At 47.3% G+C, this 20,474-nt stretch overlaps 1 protein-coding gene across 1 annotated transcript in view; it reads left to right on the top strand.

Moving 5' to 3' along the window:
* The first annotated feature begins 7,116 nt into the window (after nucleotides 1-7,116).
* Nucleotides 7,117-20,474, top strand: part of LOC119101033 (organic cation transporter protein) — a 40,614-nt gene continuing 27,256 nt past the window's right edge. The window contains exons 1-2 of the mRNA XM_037224279.1: nucleotides 7,117-7,534; nucleotides 11,740-11,840. Of these exons, the coding sequence (XP_037080174.1) occupies nucleotides 11,750-11,840 (91 nt within the window). The 5' untranslated portion in view covers nucleotides 7,117-7,534; nucleotides 11,740-11,749. The remainder of the gene's footprint in view (nucleotides 7,535-11,739; nucleotides 11,841-20,474) is intronic.

The raw sequence follows: 20,474 nt of genomic DNA, 5'->3' as shown, positions 1-20,474 counted from the left end.
GGAAGCCAGCTGGAGGGCCCGTGGTCCGGCCGGAGGAGCCAGCCGGCGCGTGGGAGGCGGTCCAGCGCCCCAGCGTGTTTACTGGGGCCGCTCGAGCTTTCATCCGCCAACTGGAGGTCGCTGGCATGACTGGGAGGGCCGGATGGAGGTCACTGCTCTACGCCACCCTTGTGTACATCCTGATGACAGCAATCGCGTGGATGATTGTCGTGGCCCAAATTGGCATCGGTCTCAGAATTTTGAGTGAAGGAGGCCCGCTTATGGGGGCAATCAATTACTCTAGTTTTTTCGGTCTGTCTTTTTTCCTTGTGTGGCTTGCCCTTACCTTAACCTTCGTGTGGGGACGTCGACGGTTTGCAGGTACATTGCAGGACATCCACACCATTCTCGATGAAATGGCTAGGCTGCCATTGGTTGCCGAGACCAGCCGGCAACGAGAACAGATTAGCATTTTCTCATTGGTCACGTATGTTTTTATCGCAGTTTCCACATTTATTGCTGTTTTTATACTCACCGACGGCTACGGCGCATGTCAGAAGTCGCCTCTGGACTGCGTTGGAAGGCTTGCAGGCTACCTAACCAATGTCATGCTATTGTCCTGTTTCTATCTGATACCCCTTAAATTTATGTTTGCCGGAGGCTTGCTGACCAACGGCTTTAAGACCGTAAATGCCGAGCTTAGAGCCCTGACGAACGGAGGTCGTAAATCGGGCGGCGCCGATCTGCTGCTAATTGGTCGACTGCACAGACGCCTCTCGCAAGGTTTTTCCCAGCTCGCGGATGGCATGGCGGCTGAACTTGTCGTGGCCATGGCACGCGGCATCACTGTCCAGGTTATGATATTCCTCACGTTGGCAAACATCCTTGTCCGTCAAGTACCTGTCCCCACAGTCGCTGCGTACACGCTGTACCAGATCTTCACCATGATCACGGTGGTCGGGCCGTGCGAGACGAGCCAGCGCATCCTGAACACGATCGGCGAGAACCGGAACCTGCTGCTGGCGCTTGAGTGGGAGCGTCCCGAGCTGGGTCCGGAGGCAGCCCTGGTGCTGAAGTCGGTGCAGCGCGATCTGAGCGCTCTGGGCGACGTGGGCCTGTACCGATTGGAGCGCTCCACTCTTCTCAGCATCATGTCCACCACTCTGACCTACGTCATCGTCATGGTGCAGTTCCAGGTGTCGGAGGACCAAGGCTTTGGGCAAGTTTATTTGGCCGGTGGTGCATAAAATGCCACCGCGGGTTAACATCAGAGCTTACGTTTTTGGCTACGTACACCTTGGTTGTGCGCATGCATATAGTTCGCATTTTGTGCGTACTCGTTGAGAGATCGCATCTGTCTGTCTACGTTGGTGCTAGCTCCAAGGGAACTTTAGCACATCTATACCACAGATTGTATTGTTGATAAGTCCCGGTGTATTATCATCTACCGGAATCTAGTCACGGAAAGAAGCGGTCAAGCAAACGAACTTTCAGCAAATCACTGATCGAGTTTTGCTACAAAAAGTCTGCTGTTCTCTCCGTCTTTTAGTGGCAAGGCTTTGGTTTCGTTTGCGTTACCTTAGCTGGCCCTCTGCGAAGGTAAGCTGCTGTCAATATGCGAATACCAACTGTTTTTTCAATTGACTGTGTTTGCTGGCAATCTTCGTCACCTTCACAGCAAGTGTGGTGTGCTGATCAGCCTCTCGTGTTCGGCCCGGCGTAGCGTCTATATCCAACTGTGCGAACCATTCAGATCGCCAACGGGCTGAGGAGGCTAGGGTTTTCGATGCCTGCGTTAAGTACCGCGGACGTTACTGTACTGTAATGTACCAGTCATGTTGTCAAGTCTTAACGGTGCTTCGATGTGACACCGTCACAATTTTGTGTCGTGACGACCTCACCTCGTCACGCCGTACCGCCGTCACGCTGAAAAGCTGTCATACAGGAACGCTCTGATGTCACCTCTCTGTCATACCGCACCGCGATGCTGTCACGCAGACACACCGCACGCTCAGCGAGTAGGCTGACACTCAGCCTGCGTTAGTAGGCATGGCGAGTAGGCTGACACTCAGCCGACAATGTCATGCTGCCACATTTTGTGCCCGACTTTCCATCTTGCAGATGTCAGCCGCTTTATGCATCGCATGAAATGCGACAGAAGTCCGAGAAATCCACAAAGCAACACAGACTTCGGCCGGCTTTTAACTCAGTGGCAGGTGTTTGTTACAGGGCGCGACGACATCAGCACTTTTGTTAGTCAAAGGCGTTTTTGGATGGTTGGAAACTTTGGAGGTTCGTTTGGACGACACGTTCTTTTTGTCTTGCGGCAAACAATGCTAGTTGTTGACGACCGCGATGCTGAAGCCGTGCAGTTGCACCAGGCGCTAGCGTTAAGATATCTCTTAGAGCTATCTAACACAAATGTTCTGGCATGACATACAGAAAAAACAGCTGGCGGAAGCGGTGTGTGCAAATTAACTCCAGTGTTGAGGCCTGAAGCTCCTATACTTAATCCCTGACCTGATGTCTGTCATCGCAAGTGTGCACCCGTACATGCCGACACCTACTACCCACTGCAACTGGTATGCCTTTTCGAGACATATGAATCATGCATCTCTTGTACCGTGTGAATAAAATACCCTGGGGATGCACGGATCTGTTAAACCACCTTCCAGCCTTGGCCACGGTTGGAGCCATTGCGCCGGCAACGCCCCGCGAGACGTGGTATCCGCGCAGAAGACGGGCATTGGGTGGGTTCACGCAGGTCACCGGAGATCAACAAAACCTGGGAATGGATGCGAGAACACCAGTGGTAAGGGGTGTGATTGCTTCGGCAGATGCCATGGCAAATGTGTGCACTCTTTCAGCGCCGAGAGTGTTCTAGAGCGCAGAGGTGCGTGTGCCTGTGGTATTTTTAGGGAGGGAGGCTGCCTGTTCCTGCATTTCAACAATTCCCTCTATGTGTGAATGAAAAGCGACCTTGACAAAGGTCTAGTGCCTTAAACTCTTCCGAGACTACCTCGTGAATTTGACCGAAACACACCAAGTATATTGCTAACCTCGGATTTTTACCGGCCCTGCTTTGATGTTCATAACATATATTTCAGGCTGCAGGACAGAAGTGTGGTTTTTTATAAACAATTGGACGGGGGGGGGGAGCTGACAGCCCGACGGCCTAACCTCCTGTCATTTTTCACAAAAAGTTTAGCTCACTGTATTTGAACGAAAAGCATTGCATATTTTTAAGATGTGTACCATTCATTGATCTTTCTTAATTTAAGCACCAAAGTGGCCATGAAGGCGCAGATTCAAGAGAAGGAGGGAGGGTCGGGGAAGACGCTGGAGGCACGAGTCCTTTCTGATCGGAAAGAAAAGGCGCACCTCCAGAGACAGCATATCACTTTTTCTGTGTTGGTCATTGGTGGCAGCACGCATTTCTGGTTGTGGAGGACGGAGGCGGGCCTAGCCATGAAGAACTTACGTCCTCCCCGCACTCCCGAGCCTCTCAGTTGAACGTCTCACACTTGTGCATGTCTAAAGACCCTATGTCAGTCATGTTTGCGACTTCGTTTATCTGCTAAGTTGTTGCGATGCCTAGCTGGCGTTTTTTCAGCGAGTAAACGGGATTTTTGTTATGTTTGAAAGGGTGTGCTAGTGTTGGTAAGCGCAATGCTGAACACCACGAACATACGTCTCTGTTGGTCGGCAAACATTCCGCTACAAAGCGTATCCAGCAATGGGGTTTGGGCGCCAAGCTATGGGCTAGATTACACAACCAGCCAGAATTTTACATTTTTCTTTGGATTAGGTCACAGAGTCACCGTGTGAGACATCACGCTATTGCACTGTTTTATTACATTTAACCTGGGTTACTAAAGATAAGATTTTGGTGGAGCGAACGAGCGGCGTGCGAAACTTTGTTCCAACTTTGGCGTTGTGACACATTTTTTCAACACTGTGTTTAGTCATGGCATCAACGCCAGGCTAATACTTGAAGAAGATCAAGGCCAAAAGCAAACTGCTTTCAGCGAGTGCGTCGAAATGCCCATAGGTTGGCTGTCACTGTGGCGTAAAAAATGCCTGTGCTATTATTGGAGCGCCCTGTGCATACTTATTACACTGTTGTCGCGCGCCGGCAGCGCCCGAAAATGCCCGTTGAATGGATGCTGGTCACATTTTTGCGGGGTGTGTACCGGCTGTCATTCTGGAGAGATGGGGGCGGAGTCACCTGATCAGTGGGAAAGCCTTCAATGGGATCAATTGTACACCGACCGCCTGCCTGACGCCGAAGACTCTCTGAGTCCAAACATATGGTGTCACCGTAGGCGTCCAATAACTGAATTGGCACAGAGACTCCAGTTCACCACAATGGGCCCTCTATGTGAAATGGGCTGGGGCATCACCACTTTGCAATGGTACCCTGACTGAAAATGACTTTCTTTTGTCTCATCGTGGACTTTCGTCGTTAATTTTCATATCCAAGTTCGCTGTCAGCGGGCCCCGAACAACGGAACAGGTCCCCTAACGTTCGCGGTCCAGTCCCTGTCAGTGTTCAGCAAGTGTTCCCGTGGCCGACTCCTGCCCCTTGCCGACAAAGGACCATTTGTCAGGTCAGTGGGCTCTAGACCGATACAGGGCCCTGATTGCTTCAGGAGTCTCGGCCAGTACAATTCGCCGGTCCTGGCCTTGCTCTGCTTGGGAAATGGGTCCACAGTGCCCAAACCGACACGGAGCCTACTGTTTGGTGTTGGTGATCTCTGACCGAAATAGACCTGCATGGTACCAGGGCTTCCCAAACCGTTGCAAGAAGCCCATTGGCAGGCATTTTAGGGCCAGACTCTATGGGCCGGGGTTTTAAATGTAACCTACAGCCTCCTATCGGGTACCTGATCTCCACCTCCAAGAAGCCCTTCGGGCTCCTCTGCGGGCTCCCTCAAACACTGCCCCAGGCCGAATATGGGCTGCTTGCCATACAAAAGCACTCCCACAATATAATATCCTTGTTAAGCATTGTGGTCCCGATACCGATACAGCGGGCTCCCTCATTATCTCAGTGGCCCGACCGATGTAAGTCGCGGGCCCCGGCCGATATGAATCGCGGGCCCCGACCGATATAAATCGCGGGCCCCAGACTTGGCCGTTGAGCCCTAAGTCTAACACCTGACGCTGGAGTAATCTGGTCGCGAACCGTTACATCTCACGGTCGTTACAGGGAGAGTTCTACCTTTGAATGAGGTTTTGAATTCAAGCAGCCATATTGGAGGTTATTCGGTATAGTTCACGGTTCTGGCCTTCTTAAGACTCAAACCTCTCGAGTTTCTGAGCTACACGCCCGTTAAGATGTGCAAACTTTTTCGGGGAGGCTATATGAAAGTCAGCTGGGCGTCCATGACGTCATCATAGCCTTATTCAAATCCTATCACTTCACTAGCCATGCGACGATCAAAGCCAAGAAAAATAGAATTGTCAAGTAGTAAATGTCTGGCGTTCGTGAGCGCCAATTCCAGATATAACAGCCGTCGATTGGCTCTCAGTCAATGATGTACTAGGTACGATAACGTAATTAAACAATTGTGTATTGAACAGCATATTTACTAAACAGAGAGATTGTGTTGCCTAGAGCAGTATTCTCTGTTTAAAAGTATACCAGTGGTTATAAGTGAGCTTGTTTCACCATAGCTGATGCCTGCTTCAATATCATAAGATGTGGAACACTCCCTTTAAGCCTCCAACAAACGGGTGTAGTTGTGTAAAACAGTCTGGGGGCCTGAGCAAGGAAAGCCTGGCCGAAATGCACTAAACATAGATATATTCCCACATTTCACCCACTTTCTTCCTGACGTAATGGAGTTGGATTCGCTCCTATATGAAAAAGGGACTACTTCGTTTCTTTAATAAGTTTATTTGCTCCGTCAAGGCGGAACATGGTGTCGTTGGACATCATTTTCAGACTGTATGGCGTTGATCGTCGAAACAAGCTTTCGGTAACGGACCTGGGTCGACGTTATGTAGCTTTAGACGTTGTGCTTGTGTGGCTTCAGTTGTGAGGGATGTACGTTAATCTGCGCGAATTTTAAAGGCTGCCAAGAAAACCGCCAGCTGGAGGCCGCAAGGAGGGATGGAATGCATCACGACACTCGCGGTGGGCATGGTGCAGAACAGAGGTGTTCTTTTGGTGGTCACTGACGGACTATTGTCGCTATTAGTTCATTCGTCTAGTGTCGATCGTCAAGCACTCGCGCTGTTCCATCGAGTATTAACGCCGAAGTGGAGGTCAGCACATTTCAAGGGTTCATTCGAACGTAGCCGGCTGATGACTCTGTCACGTTTTTGGCTACCAACATTCGACCAGCTTGTTTTCATTTCCAGATAAGACGTTTCGGCAAAATAACGCAGCTTTTCACAATCCATGGAGCTGGAAACACTCTGAATAATGCTAGGCTTCTCAGGCAATATTTCATAGTTAGACCAAAGACAACAAGACATACTAATCGTGTAACTGAAGGCATGCATCGTGCAGTAAAAGAACGGAAAGTACTCAAGTAAATACGGCACAAACGCGGAGCTACAAACGCGTGACTAGATCAGTCGTGTGCGCTCAAGTGACCATGACATTGCATACAGGTCTTTTTAGCTGGGGAACATTGAGTACAAACATTCCTTACAATTGAGTTAATTTTGATCTCCCATTCTAATGCCTTTCTTGTTCTTAGAGCACAGAAGGTTGCAGGCCAATCTCGTCGTTGGGTGGAGGGCAGTTGGTCATAAGGTGCGCCACTGGCCCACCCAAAACAATACAAATCGACACCCGCGGGGATAACCATTACCACGTTTTTCTATAGCCTTGAATCAAAGTTATGCCAAATGAGAGGGACACAAATTGGTAACCCCGCCCATAGTGGACCAGTCCCCACTCCTGGTTCTCGCGTAAACGGTTTGGCCTGTGCCATCGATGCATGCGGCGCCTTTCTCTCGTCCGGCACGGGAGCGGAGTCACGTCGCGGCCTTGGATTCGGCGCAGCGCAGTCCCACTCGGCGGGGCGCCGGCCAGCCACGGCCCCAGTGACCGGCTCCCGCCGCCCGGTGTGGAGGATTGCAGAGGAGCGCCCGCGGCCGGCCGGCAACGTCAGGGTCGCGTCGCGCACAGCCGCGCGCCGTCGTGGTCGTCTTCTCACTCGCTGGCGACGGTCGGAGCGGTGCGACTGTGACGTCAGCGAGGCGCGTACCAGGCGCGTGACGCGCCGTCCGAGGCAGGCGGCTCGTGAGCAGTGGTGCCCGGCTGGCCGCTCGTGCGGCCCGTCGGTTGAATTGGCAAGGAATCGAAAGTGTGCAGGGCTCACTGCGCCGCAGCAGCCGACACCCGTGTTAGCGCCACCGCCAGTCTGTGCGCATCGGCTGGGTTTGACTTGGCAGTGGGCTTGCCGAGTGCGAGGCGGCCGTATCGCACGACCTGACTTGAGAGTGGTTCACTACGCCCGGAGATCAGTGTTGTGCAGGCCGCCGGATTTAAAGGCTTGCTCCGACAGAGACAAAACTCAGTGATCACTTTCAACAGGTAAGAGACCGTAAGCCGGACACACACCAGTAATTTTCAGGCCACCTGAATGTTAGTACCAGCGGGTGCCTTGCACCCCGTCTCCCGCGTGCAGCCTCGGCGCCGGGTAGCGTGACACAAGTTAACAACTCACCCAACACTGTGCCGTGCTGGCAAGTCACACTTGGCGTAATTTCAGAGTTCAATTATGCTACAACGCATGGTTTGCTCAGAAGTTAGGCTGGAATGTGGATGTAAACATTTTAACATTATCGGTGGCTAGTGTACGGCTGTTCAATGTCAGCTTGCACGTGACGTGCTCGAGCTTCGTTGAATATGTGGAGCTGAAAGGAAGTCAGATACTGAAAAATAGGCTCTACGTCAAACATATACAGATATTCTCCTACATTTTGTACACAAAGTGGCGCCACGAATTTGTACACCTTTGTACGTAATTACGTTCTCAAGGTTTGTGGTCAAAATCAGCCCTGTGGGAGACTGGTACGCGATATTATTATTTCAGTAAGTCAATTCAACAAACATCTCCGGATCGTGGTCGTACCCACGAGGCTACGTCGTAAATACTTACATATGATGCAAACCATACAGTATGATGCACCTATCTGAGTGAAGTCTCGCTACATAGCCTGCTGTGACAGGTAACACCGTCCATCACATTATATAAAAAACGCAACGAAAAAAGGCAACAAGCAGCGAGGTGTCGTGTCGTGTCGAAAAGCAGGATTTATATGCGACTACGTGAGCATAAGGCCCAACGTTGATTTGTTATTCATTCCATTCCCATGTGAGCTTACCTTTGTCTGCGCGCTGGCATCCCGTGCTTTTCCTCGATGTCGCTGACTAGCAGAATATCGTAGCGTACCATTTTTGACGTCACCATGTTATGTGCCTGTGCCAAATGCAGCCATGAATGTGCGTAACGCAATGTAACACGTGATTCTGAAAGCCTGCTGACAAGCCCACGCTCCTACAGCTGTGATAGATTCAGCCGCCATTGCAGTTGATCGCTATCTTAGGTGTTGTAGGCATGGCCAGTGTCTCCCTCGCGTAACGCACGGTGGTGAGTTACCCTTAAAGCACAAAGTCCTTCGTAGGATATTGTGCAGTCCCAAAATGCCCGCTACTTTGCTTCGATATGTTCACCGTGCACCTTCGTGCTGAAATTGCCTGCCTCCCTAGAAAGCCGACCAGGATGCTTCTCTCCCTAGAGAGAGTGCCAGCCATACTAAGGTATCACCTAAGACTAGATTTGGGCCAGAGACGCATGTCGTTGGATAATCTGCCGTCTTCTCTAGCGTGATATCCGACGTTCTCACGCATTTTGGGCCCTGCGACTCGTAGAAGGCATGGTCCATGACGGCATTTAGAGCTTTTGGATGATAAAAAGGAGCCAGCGACGGACGCCACTACGCATTCTTTTACGAAGCGTCAACGACTGCATCGCGCACTCAAAACGTGTGGCACAACCGGGATTCGAACCCCTGACCCCACGTTGTAGCCTGATGCCCTATCCACTTGGCCACTGCTTACCACGTTCGGAGTTGGCCGCCGAGCACGTCATCGGCACCCGAGCGCTCTGGATAGTTTCATAATTGTGCTTCTAGCTTGTTTGAGTAAAGAACAGCGCCATCTGGCGTTTCCTGTAAACAATTACAAGGCTTTGTTGAACTCCTTTAGCACTTGGCTCGCACCAAAACATCCTGACGGCGCTCGTCGCGGCAACGCAGTTGTTCTCATCGCTGCTCTGATCAGCCTGACGTGCATGATGGCGTCATTTCAATTGTCTGTCTGCCTGATTCTGCTTAAGAAATGTGGCCACGCTCCTGAAAATGTCAAGGCGGTCAATGTCAAAATGTCAAAGAGCACATTGCTATGCTAACGGAGCCACACATCATGAACGAAAGCTCAAAACACCTTAAAAATATGCATAATCGTACCCAAAATTAAACAAGAAACATGCCTATTTATGTGCTGTGTCGTCACAAGCCATAGTTTAGTATATGTGATGTAAAGCTGAAAAATGCAATATCTGAGTACAATTATACATTTGGCCTGCAATGATGAGGTCATTTGTGACCTAACAGCATACAAACTAGTACCAATTGCGAAAATTCGCGGAGACTAGTCTAGTAGTCTGCTTCTGCACAGCTCTATCTTTATTAGTTTGAAAGCCTCATGGGGGTCCCATCGACCCCCTCCCCCTATCAATCGGTGTTATGAAAACGGCGAGTCGGGGCAAGGGTTAATGCATCAATAGACCAATAACCAAATTTGTCGATCTGCATTCTGTACTCGCATGTTTTATGTTGACTGTCCCGGTACTTTTACAGCTTCATTCTCAGCCGTATAACTTTTTGAAACTTGGTGGTTTTTCCAAGACCTGACTTGGAAATAATTATTGCTGCTTTCCAAGTGCTTATGTACTGAATAACATGTTGTGTCCTAACTTTCTCTCTCTCTAACTTATCTATATATCTCTCTCTCGATCTCTGTCTCTCTCGATAGCTCTATCATCTACTATCGCTCTCTCTCTCTCTCTCTCTCTCTCTCTCTCTCTCTCTCGCTCTCTCTTCTTCTCTCTCTCTCTCTCTCTCCCTCTCTCTCTCTCTCTATTCGATCTCTCTCTCTCTCTCTCTCTCTCTCTCTCTCTCTCTCTCTCTCTCTCTCTCTCTCTCTCTTTCTCTCTCCCTCTCTCTCATCAGTGCTGGTAACTTAATCCTTGCGATTTGCCGATCTGGTTTAATGTCTTGATCATGAAGCTGGCATTAACATGGTGCATGTTGATTGCAACACTGCCGCAATAATCAGTTTAAAAAGAAAACCTATAACTTGCAGGTGGTTTGTTCAGGCACCGTGCCTTCCTCAGCTTGGGTTCCGTTCAAAAACATTGTCACTCTAGTCTGTTATCACGTGTGGGTTATGCCATGTGGGGTTATTATATATTATATGTTATATATGTGGGGTTATGTTCTATCACGTGGGGGTTATATAACACGCAGAGTACTTCGCAGACTGAATAAAATTGGGAATTGCGGATTGAACTGAGCGGCGGATTGGGCCGAAACAGAAAATTCGATACCTCATCCCAAAAAGACTAAGTGAATTTCTTGTTTGGCTATATGGGATACACAGACCTGCCGATTTGGTAATGTGAATATGTTCACCCGGAATTTTGGGCTTACTTCTAATCCAATGAGCAAGGGCTTCCTAATTTGTTTTATGCCACCAAGATGCGGAGAAGAGAATGTCTCATGAACAATCAAGTTACGTCTGAGGACCCATTCAACCATGTCGTCTTGGGTGCGGTTTTATCGACGATAGCGAACCTTGCATAACCATTGAGGTTAAAGCTTATTCGACTAAAAGCCATCGATGTTAAAACTTCTGAAGTAACAGTCATTGAGGTTGAAAATTTTAAGCTAAAACTCATGGAGGCTGAACATATATGAATTAGTTTTTCCATGTCGCAGGTATGAAGATAACTCTAACTGGGTTCTATGAAATACATGAGGAAAAGTAGGACAAGAATCGTGGTGCTCCTACCCCAAACCTGAATAGAAATTAGTTCTTCCAACAACATGCGAGGACCAAAAGCCTTGAATGTACAGGTTACATCACAGAGGTGTAGGCAGGTAATGCGCTCACTCATTGCCAAGGGCACGCCCTAATCATGTCATTATGTTACTGTCAGGCAGCTCCCGTCCATGCCACGATTGCTATTCCTGCGATTGCTGTGAAGCGCACAGCTGTTCTCAGATTGTCATGGTGGCGCCCAACATGCTTCACGTGCTTATATAACGTGGTGGTTTACAATGTCACGATCCTTTATTTACCTGGTCCTGAGTTTAGCAATTTACGGTTGGTCTTCGTCTCCCTTCTATTTAGCCTGCTGGTGAGGATAGAAAGCACATTATAATCACGTATGAGGCAAGATAAATCTTATATGAAAGTCTGCTGCTTAGATCAGTATGGGCCGCAGCAGCACTCTTCTAACAACTTAACTAGCAAGGGCAACCAAAGAGGGAATGGGCCAGGTGTTCCCAGTTCCCATGTTTGAAAAATTATCAGTTCCCGTTCATGCTACATGGACAGGAAGTAAGGCATGATGGAAAAGTACACATGCATTGATACCACCGGGATGTGTTAACACTTGTCACACTTCTAGCCAACTCGTGCTTTGAACGGTCCAACTGCCATCTTCACAGGTTCGTCAAGATGTCCAAGGAGTCTGAGGACCCACTGCTCCAGCAGATCGGCAGCATTGGCAAGTGGCAGGTCGTCACCTTCTTCGTACTATCACTTTTCTGTAAGTATCTCGAACCGAAACGGGAGAAGCACGGTTGGGGCTCGGTTACCGATCTTTTTGTAAAACACTGTGTCAAACTTAAAACATGCGATACAGCAGGCATAAACATATATACATATATAGTAGATATGTATATACATACATATACATATATTATATATAATATACCACTCTTGGAGTAAAGTGGATTTATAGGAGAGCAGCTGTAAAAAGGGACAACTGCTTTACAAAAGAAATGCTACAAAACCGCGACACAATTTCGTAAGTTGTTAAGTGCAAATGCGAGGGACATGACGCACGTAGATCGACTTCGGCATTCGATGATGGCATGTTGCCGAAATATCAGCGCATCTATATCCATATTCCCCTGGTTTTCATACGTGGGCTAAGACTATGACTACTGTCTTATCAAACCGTGCCACACAAAACAAAGAAGCACAAGCACGCGCTGGCGTTCGTGTGAACACGCACGCACGCCTGCCCACATGCATGTGCCCATCTCCACTCAGCACCGCTCACACCATACCGCTAACAGGTCATCCACCGCGCGTTTAAGAACGCCTACCGCCTGTCGACGTGGTGCGCAGCCCCAATGGCCGCTTATAAACAGGAGTATAAAGAGTATAATGTTGTATGACGTTCCCCAAGAGGCGGCGTTTGCTGGCCGTAGTCGTCGCGCGCGAGGAAACGTGGGCGAGCAGTGTTCTGATGAGCATTTGGAGAGCAGATATCGGGGTTGTCCTGGAAGGGAGAGGGGAGAGCCCGTTGCTCTCGGTGCTGCAAATCCTGTAAGGGAAGTAACGATGCCGAGATTTCCCACATTGGGACTCTCACTCACTATATCCTTGAGCAACTGAATGGAGATCAGGATCATGCTAAATTGTTTTGGCGGAATTAAAAAACTAAGTTCTGTTTGTATGTGTGCTTTGAAACAGCATGGCTAGGAGAACCAAGCGTCCACAGTCCTGCGAGAGGAAGCTGTTTTTTTTTTGCCTGAAACTAAATGTTCAGCATCGTCTGCGTACTGAACCACGTGCACCTCAGGAGCACGAAGGGATACTCATTGGTGAACAGGTGGAAAAGAGGTGTGCCGCAGCGTTCTGCCGTTCAAAGGCAAAACCACATACGTTCATTTCTGACCATTTTGCGTTGCTTATGTCATCTCATTCATCTTCTCATGCTACATTCTGATATTTAAGCGAGTAGTTGACATTTTTGCGAACTTTTAGCTAAAAGAAAGGGCTAAAAGCTTGTGGACATTATAATTGATTGTTTAAATAATCGAAATCAGCACGAGTAAATGGATCCGACGACATAGAAAGTGCAAAATGGCCAAAATTAGCATATGGGGTTTTGCCTTTGGACGGCAGCGTCTGAATGTATGACATCATTTCCATGGGGCATAGGATGACCTTGGAGTTTATTTGTTAGAAATGCAGGCTGGCGGTCAACAACGTAGCCGGTGGCAACGCCTTATGTGCCGCGCTGATACGCTACCAGTATATCCGCAGCAAGGAAATGTTCCACACAACACTAACGACTTCTTATGGATGTGCTTTGCGCTATAATGTGAAGATCATGTGGGGTCACTGGGGTCAATTTAGGTCGAGCTTATTAAAGGTCATCATAATCTTCAATACCCTGCACCGATTCGCAAAATTTGCAACAATTCTTGCATTTTTCGCACGGAGAAATATTTCATCACATTCATCATATCTGGTTGACTTGCAAACAGCGTAGGTCAAATCTTGGATGGGACGTATCTATCACGTGGTATAGCGTGTCAACATGTAGCATATGGTATATCTAAGCCCCATTTCAGCCTTAAAGCACATTCGTAGAAAATAATAAGGATGCAAGGATGCAACGACGCAAGACGTCCGAAATTTTACTTGTTCGACCTCATTTAACCCTGCATGCGTTTTTATAATGCGCTTTTAGAACACAGTATGGTGAAGAAACCACCCAACCTGTAATTCTTGTTCCTTTCCTTTAGGATTCTTAGGACGGCGCGGGAGGTAGGGGTCGGCGAAATTTAACCCAACCCGTCCACTCTCAACCGTGCATGCTATGAGCTGGGGATACAAAATGTTACTCATCGTCAGTATGACGCGCCAATGCAGCATGCAAGATCATAAAATAGTTCGGAAGCGAAGGCTGCTACAAGTCGCATTGTGACATCATTGTGAGGTGATTAAGGACGGCCTTACCATTACAACCTACCAGAAGTGTGTTTGTAGCTCACGGTACTTTCTTTGTCATTCTCCAACCAATACGTTGATTCAGATGAATACAGGAATCCCAGCGTTTCTTATGGATATATAATATATCGTGTTTGTTTGGGGTCACCGCTGATGTCGCGGTGAAGATGCCATTTGATATGTTCTTACAACGCATATTGCTTTCGTTATTTCAGGATTGCAATGACTAAGGCATAGCGTGAAGTCATGCAGTTGACCAGCAAACTATGTTCTAGCTGTTATTGCCTTAACACGGACCCGGGTGGCCGGCTAGACAACCTTCGCTCGGTTGGGGGGTCAATTTGACCCCCGTGAGATCTCGGTAACTAAGAAAACTAGAGACACCCAATTTGCAGGGTGTATTAACCTGTACATGAACTAACTTATGTCAAAGTTTGAGCTTCCTAGATTATGACTCTTAGGTCGAATATAGTCAAAAAAAGGTCAGATTCCAGGTTGGTCTTCAAAGTGCCCCCAGAACGTAAATAACCGTTTCTAAGCAAAAGGTCACATTCTCATTTAAGTTCAGAACCTTGTTTGACCTTTTGAAGGTCAAGGTGACCAAAATCATACGAGATTGCTTTGAGTTTTGCATTGGACTAAGCGACAAAGATTACGTTAGGCAGTATGTTCTTAAAACAAAATGTTGACCTAGATCATTTTAGTTCAATGACCTATTCTGACCTCTAAGAAGTCAATGAAAGATGCATAACGCGGTTCCTGCTATCAATAAACTCGAAATGGGCACCAGAAACTATCCCATGCAGCATGCCTTAGGGTAAAAAAACAGGTTGGTTTAGACCTTGGTGTGACCTCCATACCTGATCTTAGGTCAGTGTAATTTGCTCATTCAACTGTTGTGTTGTCTAAGAAAGCATCTCAGATATGTATGGATTCGTCTAACACTCCGCTGTTGGATCAGATTGAACGATTCCCTAGAAATTGCCTTCGCTGAAACCATGGTCTGACTGGAAATGCCTTAAACAAGCAAAGACGATGTTTAATTCTCGCCCTACGGAATTTTGATTCACCTTCAACAGACAAGAGGCAAGTCCCAGAAGCCCTCTGAAATCGAAAATCAAACAAGCTGGAACAGAGCAGAAAGCAGAATTAGAAAGCACTCGTCAAACTCTGTGAAATATGTGTGTCTGAATCTGAATAATGATAAATGAGACCTATGGCGGATGAAATCAAGCCATATTAGTCGATTAGCACTGTATAAACCCTCTTGTTATCTCAAAAGCGAGGCATGCTGCGGCGAGGCGAAGGACGGCGTCGAATAGCGCTGGTAAAATTATATCATACAGACACTAATGGATATTAGCATGTTTGGCTTTCGACATGCCATAACAGGTCAACGCGGTGATATATATTTTTGCATTTGCCCGTCTAACACATCAATATGCCGAATAAGCCACATTAATGGGGAAAAAAGGGCCGGACATTTCAAGATATCCCAAAGATGTAAGATATGCGCGATGAAGGCTTAGATTGCAAGACATGCAGTCGGCCAAGTCTGGTCACAAATGTTAAAAGTTATGAAGCTTTCCCTTTGTTGACCTGACCCTGCAAAAGTCGCAAGAACGACATGAGTGAACCCGAAATGGATATAGATAACAATATAAAACTAGAAGACCCCTCTGGAATACGTTTCCTAAGAGAAAGACGCATTTTTTGCCACTTTGGAGCAATATGTTGCCGACATGACCTCAAAAGGCCACCGCAGATCATGAACTGTCAAGCTCAGAAACTTGCCATTTTTACAATATGTGCGAATGGGCGTAAAATTACGTTCCCCCAATTTAAGCATGGTGCTCAAGACCGTTTAGAAGTAATCCTGGAAAAAGCCTTCACACGCGTCCCGTTGGGGATCAAGCTCAACTCGAAAGTTTTTATGAGGATTTTCGAATGGTTTCTAGTCATGCCAAACTTTCCATAGCTCTAGGCAGTCGAATAACAGATCTTATCGTACAGCGTATAAGATCTACCCTTTAAGGTCGTTGGCCTGTGGCAGGTCAGTCAGGCCGAGGCTGTCACCGAGGGCAAATATTAAGGAATCGTTCAATCTAGTGCGGCAGCGGAGTATTGCGTGAAGCCATGCATCTCTGAGATAGTTTATCATGCAATAAAATAACTTGATTTAGACTTACAACAAATTTCGGTGACCTGGGGTCAGGTACAAAGGTTAGACGAAGATCAAAATCAGGCTGATTTTTTTTATTGGCGAGCTTGATTTATGGGGTAGTTTCTGATGCTTATTGCTAATTTCTTGACAACAGGGTCCATAACACACATCTTCCATCGTCTTGCTAAAGGTTAGAGTAAGTCGTTGACCTAAAATGGCCCAGACTAAGGCTTACATTTAATGAATGAACCGCCTAGCGCAATCCGTAACGCTTATTCAAATTAAAAAATACAAAAAGTCTCGCATATTTTCGGTCACCTTGACCTTCTTTAAGTTAAACAAGGTTACTAGCCTAGAATAAACACCAATAATATCTTGCTTAGAAAAGGTATCTAGGTTAAAGACGGTTGCGACGAGGTCGGGGGCACTTTGAACACCGATCTTAAGTTTGGCTTTGTTTGACATTATTTGGCCATGAGTTATGGACCTCAAATCTTCACATAGGTGAGTTCAGATAGAGATCAGCCCAACTTGCGAATTTGGTGTACATGACTATCTTAGTATTTCAGATCTAAGGGGTTAAATTAACCCACATCCGAGCGAAGAGCATTCAACCGGCCTCTCGGGCGCGTGTGGAGAATGGAAGGGGCTCTGAAGCCCCTTCGTATTGCGAAAGTTATGTCCGATCAGCTCATGGTGGGTTAATCAATATCTGGATGACCTTATGTGAATATCGCAAACGTATGCCAGATCCAGTGAAGAAAAGGCAACATGAAACTACAACATCCACATTGGTACAACGTCAGTAAAACAATACCGATGCGGTCGTTTTAAAAGGAACCGTGAATGTGCCCTGAATACGCACCGCAGCCGTGCGGAAACAAAGGCTAGTTCTGCAAGGAAGGAGGCGTTTTGTCGTTTGAAGAATTTACAGCATGCCCTCAAGGCACGACCGCCGTGGGGTGTGTGCGACCGCTGACAGACGTGACTGACAACATGCGGCGCCGTGCCAGCTCGGCCCCGGCCGGCCGGAGGCTGACGGCAGACCGCGGCCGACCGGTTTTCAGATCAGGAGCTGGATATTCTGGAGATTATGACGTCACGAGAGACCCGGCTCCGCGGCACGAGCCAACTGCACTGCACCTCAAGTATCGGAACAAAAATTCGCGAACGTTCGTGCTGAGCTACTGCATTGTATCGCGGTTTACACATCTCATCGCGCCGTGCCGCGAGTGGTTAAATCAAGTTACAAATTCAGGTCATCGAATTGAATCGCATTACAGATTTGCCACTTACGGCTGTATGCGTAGATATATGCGGGATATTGTTTGCTATGTTTATCGAGATACCTGTTCATGTCAGGTATCAGGACACAAAGATATGTGTATTGTCCTTCCTGGTTGCGTGCGTACATTTCTGTTGGGTGTTTATTTATTAATTTGTGAACAACACATTCAGACGCAACTTCTCCCAAGTTAAGACGCATGATCGAGCAATGGAGCAGATCGAACTGACGCTGATCTTTAGAGAAAGTTTGCTAACAGAAGAGGTCAGTAAAAAGGAACAGCTGGTGGGGGATATCAGACATTAATTGGAAGAATCCAGGACAACTGAGTAACAAAGGAATGCTAAAAGAGAGGAACTTACAGAAGAGCACGAATAAAAAGATAGCACACCCGGTTAAATGCGACGTACCCGCGTGGGGTTCCCTTTGACCCACCTGAAATTTTAAAAAGGCTTAAGAGAACCAGACATACAATTTAGAGAGGAGACAGGCCTTTATGTGAGGTTATTTATTTCCAGTTTTGAGGCTTACATGTCATCTCCAGATGAGATAAGATAAAACAAGGTCATTCTCCAGATTATTTCCCAAGGTGCCTCCAGGCCACCTTGTGCCACCAACTGTAACCTAGATATCTCTTCTGAGGAAAAGGTCGCCGGTGTCTATAGCAGTTCAGCGGCATTATTTGACCTTAAAGGGTCGCGGCGACTTCAAACCTTTGAGGTTGCTTAGATAGTATTAGGGGACATGTTACTCAGGAAAGGTTAATCGGGGTCATTTCACGTGAATGATCTCCGCGGCCTTCATGAAGTTCGCATAGAAGGCTTGCTGACATTCCTGTGGCCGAGCAATTCGAACTTGTGATCGAAACAATGAACGTCAGAAACTACCCAATAAAGCAAGCTATTCAGAAAGAGGCGACTTGCCTTTGACCTTAATGTAATCTTTATACTTGACCCAAAGTCAACAAAATTATCTGCAGTTTTAAATTTAAGTGCCTAGTTACCCAAGCATTCATCTGAAAGATGTAAGGCTTTGTCTAACATTCCGTTGTTGCATCAGAATCAGCAATCTCCTACAAAATACCTTCCCTTTTTCCCAGGAGAATCATTGCCTGACTTTGACCTGTCATAGGTCAGGGACCTTACAATGTACATCAAAGATCACTGCATCAAAAGGTTGGCTATTTGATCGCCTACGGCAACATTAAGATAAGCTCGGTTACGTCACGCCACATAGATGTTGCTCTGGAGAAACCTTCAGAGGGTCAAATGGACTATCGACCTGAGCGCGTGTTAAAGCCCGAGTACCGCGGGGGTCAACGTGTTAAAAACCTTCAGGGGGTCAAATGGGCTATCGACCCGAGCGCGTGTTAAAGCCCGAGTACCGCGGCAGTTGGCATCCCTCTTCGGTTGTCTGATCAATGCCGTGACCAACGTGATGTCTTGCCATCCTGAGTGACCTAGAGTTACTTTTACCATCAAATTTGTAACCATCGTAAGGCACGGATAATTCTTGAAAACCCAGATGTAAAGGAGCAGCTCGCCGACCACGTGCGTGGGATGGCTCAATGTTTGGCGACCAGCTGACCTGTCGCCGCAAATAGCTCAGAGCGATTTTCGACAAGCCACTTCCAGCAGCGACGGCGAACGCCTGCATCATCTTGTAGTCGCTTGAAGGCACTCAGTGACACTTGACGCTTGGCAGCACTTGGGGCCCCGTCCGCTCGTCACAGCAAGCCTCTCTAGTAAGCTCACCACAGCGCCATCAGTAGCGTAGGTGTTCTCGTGTTGGTAATGCAAGCACGGTAGGGCGCCATTTCATTCGGGTCCACATCTTCACTGGCCCCTGAAAGTGGTCTGGTCGTTTGAAGGCACCGTGAATGTACTCGGGTACGTCAGTTTAGTTCGGATACCGCTGCCACCTGTATAAGCGCGCACTGTTTCAGGTCAGCAAGCACATTACAAATTAATGCTCAGGACAACAGCTGCCGAACAAGGTACTGAAAAGGAATTCATCGGAATAATTCTAGGAATTAAAAATGTATAACATTTCGGCTGGAGGCTGATCAACTCACGTTTGGGGCCTCCAGAATCCGAGCCAAAGTACGGCAGAACGAAATCATGTTTTAGCTTCGGGACGTCAAAGAACGCATTGGACGAGGAAAGACGCCTAGAATTAGTAAACTTTTGAATCAATAAACGAATGATACCCGAAAGGAAACCATTGTTCCGGAAATGCCGCTTTAGACACCCAATTTCAGCATGAAATAATTGACGAGTAGAGCTGAGATGATATTCTCTAAATATGCCGTCCAAATGGAACTAACTTTGAATAAATCGGGAATAAAACTGCAAAATCGTGCCTATTCTAGTGAACATAGGTTTATGTACACCGAAGTGCATAAAGAGCCACCTTTGTCGTGTCTGAGGACGTCCAGAAAGGGAATTTTGCCGTTTGACTCCTTTTTATCGTCAATCTAATGTTTAAATACTTTCTGTTTGCAAAATCAAGGAATTAAAAGCGTGAAACCTATCCTTAAAAAGAAGAAAACAATCAACATACCCACAAAAAAGATATTCTGGTCTGACAGGATCCAAGCTGAACCCTTTCATATAACACATTTCTAGACATCTTTCCTTGTCCATGCCCTTGTCGTTTCAAAACTCAACAACCATTTTGTTCAGCCGTACTTTGGCTCAGTTTCTGAAAGCCTCAAACGTGAGTTAAACAGCCTCCTATCAAAATGATATCCATTTTTTTAGATCCCACGATTATTCAGCTGAGGTTCTTCTCAGTAGGCTCTTTCTTCAAACATCAGGATATATTTTTTAAATGCTGCTAATCGGCCGTTGTATACGAGCCTTGTTGTACCTCGTGGGGCATCGCATAGGTTCCTCCCCTCTCCCCTTCGAAGCTTGCGTAGGTACATTCAAAGGCTTATGGGCAAATATATCCGGACGGGAAAATTGCTTGCAAAACCCGGC

This window comes from Pollicipes pollicipes, unplaced genomic scaffold (assembly GCF_011947565.3).
Source record: "Pollicipes pollicipes isolate AB1234 unplaced genomic scaffold, Ppol_2.1 Scaffold_4881;HRSCAF=5763_pilon_pilon_pilon, whole genome shotgun sequence".
Taxonomy (NCBI): Eukaryota; Metazoa; Arthropoda; class Thecostraca; order Pollicipedomorpha; family Pollicipedidae; genus Pollicipes; species Pollicipes pollicipes.
Note: the sequence above shows the minus strand (reverse complement) of the source record. Positions and strands in the feature narration are given on the sequence as shown.